Here is a 9,498-nt window from a genome sequence, read left to right on the forward strand (position 1 = left end):
TTCTTTTTTTAAATAACATTTTATTAATTGACCATTACATTACTTTGTTCCAGGCGAGGTCATGACGTCCTGAAGGACCAGCTTCCCTCGAAGGAGGAGCATGTGATCCTGGTGCGTCTGTCTCCCCTGCAGAGGGCGCTCTACACAGAGTTCATGAACCGTTTCAGGGAGGCAGGAAACTCCGGCTGGCTCAGCCTCAACCCACTGAAGGCTTTCTGTGTCTGCTGCAAGGTGAGGGGGGCAGGACGTGATACAAAAGTAATGCGTTGAACATGGCGGATTTCTTAAAGTTTGGCTGTGTAACAGTTGCAACTCATTTTTCTAAATCACTGTTGTAGACACAATTACTAAAATTCCACAATCTTGAGTCAATCTCTCCTGAATTCCTGCAGTCCTCGAAATGTTTCGGCACCGAGATAAATCCCTGTGTATTTATCATGCTCGCCAGATACAGTTATTGCAACCTTGTGAGTGTTTTCACAGCCCTGATCCTCTGTTGTTCTTTAGATTTGGAACCATCCGGACGTGCTGTATGAGGCCTTGCAGAAGGAAAACATGGCCAGTGACCACGACCTAGACCTTGATGACATCCCTTCCACAGGTCTCACCCGATGTCCAACCGCACCCAGTCAAAAGTCCAAGCCCATTGAGAACCCCAACCCCATTGGTGGACTAAGTCTTAACCAGCTGCAGGAGAAAGCCAATCAGGTCATCACTTACGAATGGGTACGTCCAGAGTACAACTAACTAGTTAAAATAGTTTAATATGTGCCCTTCTTTTAGCCTATAGCTATATCGGTTCAGTGCTTCCACCCACATTGCACGGAAGAGAAAAACCAATGATAAACTCATTTTGACCTGGATAAAACTTTAGCACCCATCTGCTCGGCCCAAGGGGCTAGCATCTCTTCTTAATATCTTTGCATGTGACACCTGAGTGTCAAAATCCCACGAATATGTCAGATTGAAAAGTGTGAAGTTGAGCATTCCCAAAAGAACTCACTCTTACTTAAAGAAGGCCAACATCTCTTCAGCTGATCTATGAATGCAAAGGTGTTGTGTAACAGTGTGTTCTCTTCACATGGCCAGGCTAAGGACATCCTGTATGACTACAAGCCAGGCCACCTGGAGAACTCAGCGAAAATGGTGCTGCTGTTCCATCTGATAGAGGAGAGCGTCAGGAAGGGAGACAAGATCCTCGTCTTCAGGTATCAGTTTAAGCAGTTATTTGATGATCTAGTAAACAAAAACTAATTATCGCTAAACAAATAAAATCTCCCCTCAAGTTTCTTTTTATCAGGTGTTATTTTTTCTGATCTAATATTTCTCATCCTTTTGTACATGTGATCCAATCATTCATTCATTCATTATTTTGTCTGCCTTCTGCAGTCAGTCTCTGTCAACACTGACAGTGATTGAGGATTTTCTGGCTAAGAGACCAGTGCCTCCATCGCCCAACGCACCCAGCAGGGACCGACCCAACCAGAACTGGGTCCGCAACCTCAACTACTACAGTAAGTCAGCAAAGTTGATAATGTAAATATATTCATTGTTAAGTGCTTTGTTTAATAAATATAGAAAATTAGTAAACCTTCCACACAAGACCACGTGCCGAGAGGGGCTTTAAATAGGAGGAGACAGGTTCAAGTTTATTTTAGCACAGTGGTGGTATTTGTCTTGACGTCAGTGGTTTGGTTGCCCAGTGGTTACTGCTCCTCTCATTGACTTCCAATGAGTGCTGCCATCTGCTGGTGGTTCCTGAGCACAGTCAGACTTACTGTGCACAGAGGAATTTGCAGCGTGTGCAGAGTAGTTCTGTTTTTTCAGGATTATTTAAAGACTGGTCTCGTGAAAAATGAGGTGATACTACAGTCACGTTGTCAGCCATTTAAGTGAACTGACTTTAACAATGTCAGAGTTATCTTATGTGTCACATATGTTCTCTTAAATCTGAACTTTTGTCTAATTTTAAAAGGGACCCAGTTGCACTGTATAGTGAAGCCAGCCGGTTGGTCCGGACCCTTCTGACTCTGTGTTGGTTGTGTGATTTCTTGTAGGACTCGACGGAAGCACGACGGCCTCAGAGAGAGAGAGGCTTATAAACCTGTTCAACGCTCCGTCCAACACCTCAGCGTGGGTTTTCCTGCTGTCGACTAGGTGAAATACACAATATCCGTTGACTCGGATGAATGATAACTGGTGTGAATTGGTATTCAGGAAATGACTTCTGACCTCTCTGGGCCTCAGGGCTGGTTGTCTGGGCGTGAACCTGATTGCGGCGAATCGCGTGGTGGTCTTTGACGCTTCCTGGAACCCGTGCCACGACGCCCAGGCCGTGTGTCGCGTCTACCGCTACGGCCAGAGGAAACGGTGCCATATCTACCGGCTGGTGTGCGACTTCACGCTGGAGAAGAAGATCTACGACCGGCAGATCTCCAAGCAGAGCATGTCAGGTGAGTGGCAAAAGGAGCTGATGAAGTAAATAATTTAACTAAAGCACACAAAGCTCAATCCTTTTTGAAATCTCGAACATACAAACGTGCTATGTACTCTTATGAATATAGCGTATAGTGAACACCACTGCCTTCTGTTTGAGATCCAGGCAGACAGTAAAAAATAAAACAAAATCAAGTGTTTGCTGTGAGCCTCGACTTGCAAGACACGACGAGGCCGCTCGTGCTCCGTAGAGCTGTAGGGAATCGGCCGTGTTGTTTTTCTTTCCTATTTAACGACCCGTTCCTTTTGCTCTCTTCCTCTTTCCCTCCATAAGACCGGGTGGTGGATGACCTGAGCCCTGTGCTGACCTTCACCAGGAGGGAGGTGGAGTCTCTTCTTCACTTCGTGGATGAGGAGCCGGACCCCTCCCAGGTCCTACTGCAGTCCCACGACAGCGTGGAGAGCGTCCTCCGGAAGGCTCTGCACCTCTACCCTCAGCTGATTACCAAGGTAGCTGGACAAGGGACACACTGTCTCATACCATTTGTTAAAAGTAGGACATGTGTGGGCTACCCTGCATACAATTATTGCATCATTCATTGTGTTCTTCTTGAAAGGCTTTAGACTACTGTCATGTCTAAGTGGTTTGGCATCCATCGATCAGTCTGCTATGGCATGTTTTTGAAATTAAATTGTCTAGAATGGTCAAACTGTTTGTTTAATTCATACTATTTCAAGTCTTTATAGTTACTCGTAGCTTTACATTTATAACACTGTTTTGAATAGCTCATTTTTTGCAGACTGAGAGGTGAGGTAAATTTTCTATCAACTGTCATCGCAAGAACAGATTTTAGAAGACTTTTATTTAACAAAGAATCTCTGATTTGGCGTCTTTGCAGATTTTATTGCACCTAATTCACCCGAACAAGCTTGTACAAATCCAACTTGTCTCTTAAATTCCCTTGGCTGTTCATTCTAAATTAATTTAGACTTCTTTTGAACGAATGAAGAATCTTGAATTTGACACTTTTTTTTTTTTTATATCTCCCTTTCAGCAACCATTCCCTCATGAGTCCCTGCTGATAGACCGCAAAGAGCTTAGGCTGACCAAGGTGGAGAAGAAAGCAGCAAGGAAAGGTTACGAAGAGGAGAAGAGGGCATCTGTGCCATACACCCGCCCTTCCTACGCTCACTACTACCCTGCCAGTGACCAGAGCCTCACCAACATCCCTGCCTTCAGTCAGAGGAACTGGTTAGTGGGTCACATCTGCGACAACCGTTTACACTCTAGAGGTTTTCATGAGGAATTGCTAAAGATGAACACAAGGCATGAACTAATGTAAAAACTCTCAGGCGTCCACCTCCTCGGCCTGAGGAGAAGCCGGTCACCAGTGTCCGCCCGGTCCAGACAACCCCAGTTCCCATGGTGCCCCGGCAGGCGTCTGCAGGCTCTGCTCCGAGAGACGACTCGTCTGAGTCCAGCATCGGAGGCTTTCCTGTCAACTGCCTGCAAAAAGCCGGGGTGTTTGTACAGAGGATCGTCACCACTTCTGGTAAGCCAACTGTACAAGTACTTCTTCTTGTTCTTCATCTATTTCACGATCTGTTTCTCCATGGGAAAAGTTGAGGAATAGTGGATTGCGTCCTTGAGCTCTTGTAAATGATGTCGTCTTTGGTTTCTTTCAGATATCGTGATTCCAGGCACCAACAGCTCGACTGATGTCCAGGCCAGGATCACAGCTGGAGAGAGCATCCACATCATCAGGGGCACTAAAGGTACAGTAACTCCTTGACTACACTCATTTGCGCATTGACCTCTATAAGCATGAATCATCAGTTGTAGCCCTACATGCAATCACAAAGCTGCAAAATGAATCTTGAGAACCGTTGAATATTTAATGGAGCCGGTCAGGGTGAACTTTTTACTTGTACTGACCATTTCTCTCACCGTTGTCTGTTTCAGGGACTTACATCAGGTCCTCCGATGGTCGAATCTTTGCCATCAGAGCAGCTAATAAGGCCAAGACTGCCGAGGAGATTACCACAGCGCCTCCAAAAGGTAGGACAGTTACAGAACCGACATCCTGTTGGTTTGACATGCAGAGATGTAAAAAAAAATACATTATGGTCATTGTGATATATTCAAAAATGATTATCCAAAATCTAACCCGTGGTTCCTTCTCAGAATCTCAGGCCCTACCCGAGGAAGTGTCAACCAATAGCGGTAACGGTTGCCTGTCACCTGACGGGAAGAAGCAGCCCCGCCCCATTTCACCCGACAGCCCGGAGATCATCAGCGAGTTGCAGCGCTACACGACTGGCACGGCAGCCGGCACCGCCTTAGGCTCCGGGGCTGCGCCGGAGACGGCAGCAGAGGGCAGCGTGAGCCACCTGCCTGCCGCCAAAACGGCCCCGACCAACGGCAGCGGTTTTGCACCCCGAAATCTGAGCCACCATGATGCCTCTGTGACTAACGTAATCCAGCCCACTGTAGCCCAAGACCTGAGGGCAGGCTCCAAGCGCAAAGCCTGCAGCCCGTCCCCGGATGAGCGTCCCAGTAAGCAGCCGTCCACAGGCCAACACTCCTCGGCCCCTCTGGCCCCACAAGGCTTCCCCTTCACCGGGGGCTACGGCCTCCCTTCTCTGGGCCTCAGCCCTGCCGTGCTGGGTGGCACACTGGGGAACCCGCTCTTCGTGGGGGCGGGCTCGCCTTACTTCCCGCCCCCCCACGCTCAACTGAGGGACCCCGGCTACATGTACCCGGATCTGTTCGGCTTCGGCGGCGCCGCAGCCTCCTCCTCTTCCGCCTCCTCGTCCACGACGACTACTGCGCCCGCCGCCTCATCTTCCTCGGCGGCGGCCAAAGCCGCCAGTTCCGTCCCAGGAGCACTGCCGCCGTTCATGCTGAGCCCCAGCATGGTGGGCATGGCCGGGATGCTCATGCCAGGCTTCCCTCTCTCTTACAGTCAGTCCCTGGCTAGCCTGTACACGGGGTCGATGCTCCCCGGTGGCCTGCCGTGTCCGGCCGCCACCCCAGGTCCAGCCGGAGCCAGCTTCCTCTCCCAGTTCCCTTCCAGTGCTGCTGCCTGCAGTTCCTCCTCATCTTCTCCTTCGTCCTTCTGCCCCTCTGTGCGGTCCGAGGACCACCGGGGCACGGTGCTGGTGAATGGCAGGAACGGCAGCGGCGGCGGCAGCAGTTCCGACGAGGACGATGACGTCGTTGAAGTGAGGGGACAGTGACGGGCGAATGAGAGACAATCGCCGCCGCTGCTGCTCTCTACTGCCTTGGAGAAAAAGGTCTGAATGTCCAGCCTTTCTTCATCCCCAAAGAGCGTCAAATCTTAATGATGGATATCAAAAGATGAAGCTTGAGCAAGAAGAAAACGCTGCCGATTGGGGAAGAAAATAAAAATCTGAAGACTCTTTCAAGTTACTCTCAAATACAAGCATTGAAATAATACTGTGGAGTTTGGGCCTGCTGTGACCACAGATGGCCACTAGTTGTGGCGTTGGAGACTAGTTGTGCAGCTTTGCTAAATGTGGACTTTACTTTTTCTTTTCCAATTAATAAGATGACGTCGTTTGAGTTGCTTGATCATTGGCTCAGCTGGTAGTAACAGTTGTTTAAATATCAGTATCTGAAATGGTATTGTTAATCAGTAGTTGAATATTGCTACTGTTTCTTCAAATGGTGAAAAAGGTAAAAAGCTCAAACAGAACTTATTAAAAGCATTTTAATAGAACTTAACAATTCACTGCCAGGACAGGGGTATTGTATGTTTTTGGCTGAAGTTAAAGACAATTACTGAAACCTCAAATTTCCTATGAAAGAATGTACGCTTAATCAAATGCCTTCAAACCAGGCCTTTTTCAAATAGACTCTTTCTATTCAGGCCTCAGACGAGGTAAGATCTGATTTTTCTTTTGTTTTTTTTGCATTTTATAAATACACAGAAAAACCATTGCCTAAAAGCATCCAGGTGAAAATGAGGAAAACAAAACTGTTGTTGTGAGGTGTCCTCCTCGTAGCGGAGAAACCACCAACAGAAAATGCCTTTTTGCCTCCATCTTTCTGAATGTTAACTGTGAGAGAAGAGAGCGGCCCCTGCGACTCTCTGGATCTCACCCACAGTCTTACTGTAGCCTAGCGAAAAGCGATGCAAAACACTCACTCAAGCCTATATACTGTTTGTGTTGGTAGAGCCCCAGAGGAATTACTCTTGCAAACCGCCGCTTTGGTTACGCTTGTGTCGTCACTGTGTCCGTGTGTCGTGTTCTTGAGGGTTACAAAAGGAATCGTTTAAAGGAAGCGGAAATATTGAATCTCTCGTTTTGTTCCTTTTTGGTAACGGGGAGAAGCTGCTCTTCTGTTTTTATTTCCCATGTCTGATCTCATTTTGTGAACCCAAACTGTTTTTTTTTTTTTTCTTTGAACGGGACGGTGTAGCTTTGCCAACATTTTAGAAATGCACAAGCACATCGGGGACCTGCATCAAAGAGGATCGTGTCTTAGGAGACCAAACGATGTAGAGCAGATTTGAACTCCAGCGCAGCGGCACGGCCTTTCTGCAGCCTCCTCCCAGTACATATCCATCCCTGTGTACCACCTCGCAGGGTCACACTGTCAAAGAGACACAAACCTGTACACAATCTCTGGGAACGCTTCACATGAACGAGTTCCCTTTTTGATTTAACCATAATGAATCGTTCTAATTGATCCCTTCTGATCACACAAACTGATCTGCTATGGTCTGCACTGTCTGTGTGGAAGAGCTTCTCCCAAAAAGCTTTCAGAAACGGCTTTAACAACCCACCAGTTCTCCGGTTGAACAAGAGCATTCATCATCAAGTAAAAACTCATCATTTCCTGTTCCTTTTCTTCCATGTACATTTTAGTTTAGGCTTTAGTGGTCTTCTTTTTACAAAATTTGAATTTACCAAATGTATTTATTGATGACTGCATATTTATTCATTTGTATTTTTGTACTGTTCTCTTTTTCGCTGCGTTTCTTTATCTTGTTTGTCATAGTTTTATTGTCATCTTACTAGTGTTGTTACTACAGATGGAAATCTCTACGGTTTCTTGTGATTTTAATTTTATTCCGTTTTTTTGCCGTGACTATCTGCGAGTAAGACCCAGCACATGTGGACCAATCAATAAATGCGTTACTGTGCACATTTAAAGAGCGGGTAGCATTTGTAAGAAGGGTAAATTGATGATCATATCCTATTTGTGATAAGTCTGATCAGCTCATAATTCTGAGTAACCGAAAAGAGAAAAAAAGACATCAGCGATAAGATGATAATGATGTGATAACAAGCTTAAAACCCTTTTAATCTGTACGAGCTCAGATTCCATCGTTTGGAATATTGGGCCTGTTCAGTGTAGTTCAGTTTGATTGCTAATTTGAAATTACGCGAGCCATTGGTGTGCATGTAAACAAACTCATTCACTAGTTAGGGGTCACAAAGTGAAGCAGTCCAACCACTCGCTGGCAAAAAAAAGAGAGAAAATAATGCTATTGAGTGTTTTTTCTGTGGTTCTACACCATATCACCGGAAATGTCCATGTGTGTCGATGGAAAACCGCGAGTTTCTTCTGTGTTTGTTTGTCAGCTCTTTATTTGTCTGGCTGAACTTTTATTTCACAGCTTTCTACTTGAATTTACGTATTTATTTATACAAATCAATTGGGTCGGACAAGGCGAGCCAACTGTCTGAATTCCATTTTAGCCTAGTAGATTAAAGCCGATCCCTTTGAGGAACGGCTGTTGTCAAAGCCCGTCGCGTATAATGTGTATGACCGTGGATTACTTTTAGATCCATTTTTTTTTTTTTGCTGATTGAAGTTTGTAAGTAAAAAAATAAAAATGTTCCAAATTATACTTTGTCAAATTTCTTTGCAGCAATAGTAGTAAATGTAGTGGCTGTTGTTCTTTATCTCTCTACCTTTCACACAGACAACCGAGCACATGCACATAGTGCTGACAGCATTGAGCCACTCTTGGAGTCACACAACCGTAGTTTTAATTTGCTCTCAACTAGAATCCTAGGAAATTTAAATTTGTGCAGTTTTTAATGTTACTTAGAATATTATTACATTGGACAGAGAAAATAACTATAGTAACACTCTGAAGCTAGGATTGGCTCCAGACATATTTAATTTGTTTTAGGTTGATTTTTAACACCACACAATGAAGATGGTACCAACAACAATTCGGGTTTATACAAAGACTTATATTGTTCAAATAATGTTTGACCTTGTCTTTGCTTTTAAAACAAGGTAAACATTGACACTTAATGTGCTCAAATGGGAGGCCAATTCACTATTTCAAATGTACAATAAATATTCTTCGAATATGGTAGAAAAAAAAGGACAATGCATCTTACTTTATAAAGTAAACCTGGTATTTGGTGAAACTAAACCTATTGAACTGCCAATATTTTTTAAATAACTTGTGTTTTCTTTATTTAATTAGCAGTCATATGTGTTTGCACATTACTGTCATTACTTTTGCACACTATTTGATTATCTTAGTGGTAAAATCAATGGAATGTCGTATGAATCTGATCATATTGTATCGACAGTTTCCATATTGTGCTTCAACAAATAGTGGAGTTTCTCTGTAAGACCTCAATCAAGTTCATTTATATAGGATGTGGATCGGATTAGGCATGAAACCAACAACCATTGTGTAAATCCCCAAATTCACAAGCTTTGGTTTTACTGTGGCGTCATATGCCAACCACCAAATGAGGATAAAACAGGCCAATATAATAGATGCGTCAGCCTCCATTTCAAGAACGTAATGTCAAATGTCTGAATAATAACATACCTAATTTGCATGGTTTTTGAATTGCAGAACCTGAATACCTGTTTTGGTTTCGTTTGTACACCTGCGCTTTTATAGATCTCATTACAACCATGACTATAATGTTCCAATTCACCATCCATAACTCTATATTGCAAATGTCAAAAGTTATGAATAAATCTTTTCTATTTGAGTGCTTCATTTTTGGAAGTGCGTAGCATATTCAGTGAAGCAAGAACAAATATGATTA

At 44.5% G+C, this 9,498-nt stretch overlaps 1 protein-coding gene across 4 annotated transcripts in view; it reads left to right on the forward strand.

Annotated features, from left to right (window-relative positions):
• Positions 1–8,319, forward strand: part of LOC119222119 (helicase ARIP4-like) — a 37,921-nt gene extending 29,602 nt beyond the window's left edge. For all 4 annotated transcript variants that reach the window (XM_037478481.2, XM_037478482.2, XM_037478483.2 and 1 more), the window contains 12 exons: positions 54–231; positions 508–726; positions 1,090–1,208; positions 1,390–1,514; positions 2,058–2,157; positions 2,248–2,453; positions 2,771–2,946; positions 3,492–3,688; positions 3,790–3,989; positions 4,123–4,212; positions 4,400–4,495; positions 4,622–8,319. In XM_037478481.2, the coding sequence (XP_037334378.2) occupies positions 54–231; positions 508–726; positions 1,090–1,208; positions 1,390–1,514; positions 2,058–2,157; positions 2,248–2,453; positions 2,771–2,946; positions 3,492–3,688; positions 3,790–3,989; positions 4,123–4,212; positions 4,400–4,495; positions 4,622–5,676 (2,761 nt within the window). In that variant the 3' untranslated portion in view covers positions 5,677–8,319. The remainder of the gene's footprint in view (positions 1–53; positions 232–507; positions 727–1,089; positions 1,209–1,389; positions 1,515–2,057; positions 2,158–2,247; positions 2,454–2,770; positions 2,947–3,491; positions 3,689–3,789; positions 3,990–4,122; positions 4,213–4,399; positions 4,496–4,621) is intronic.
• Positions 8,320–9,498: the final 1,179 nt, after the last annotated feature.

The sequence above is a fragment of the Pungitius pungitius genome, chromosome 1 (assembly GCF_949316345.1).
Source record: "Pungitius pungitius chromosome 1, fPunPun2.1, whole genome shotgun sequence".
Lineage (NCBI taxonomy): Eukaryota > Metazoa > Chordata > Actinopteri > Perciformes > Gasterosteidae > Pungitius > Pungitius pungitius.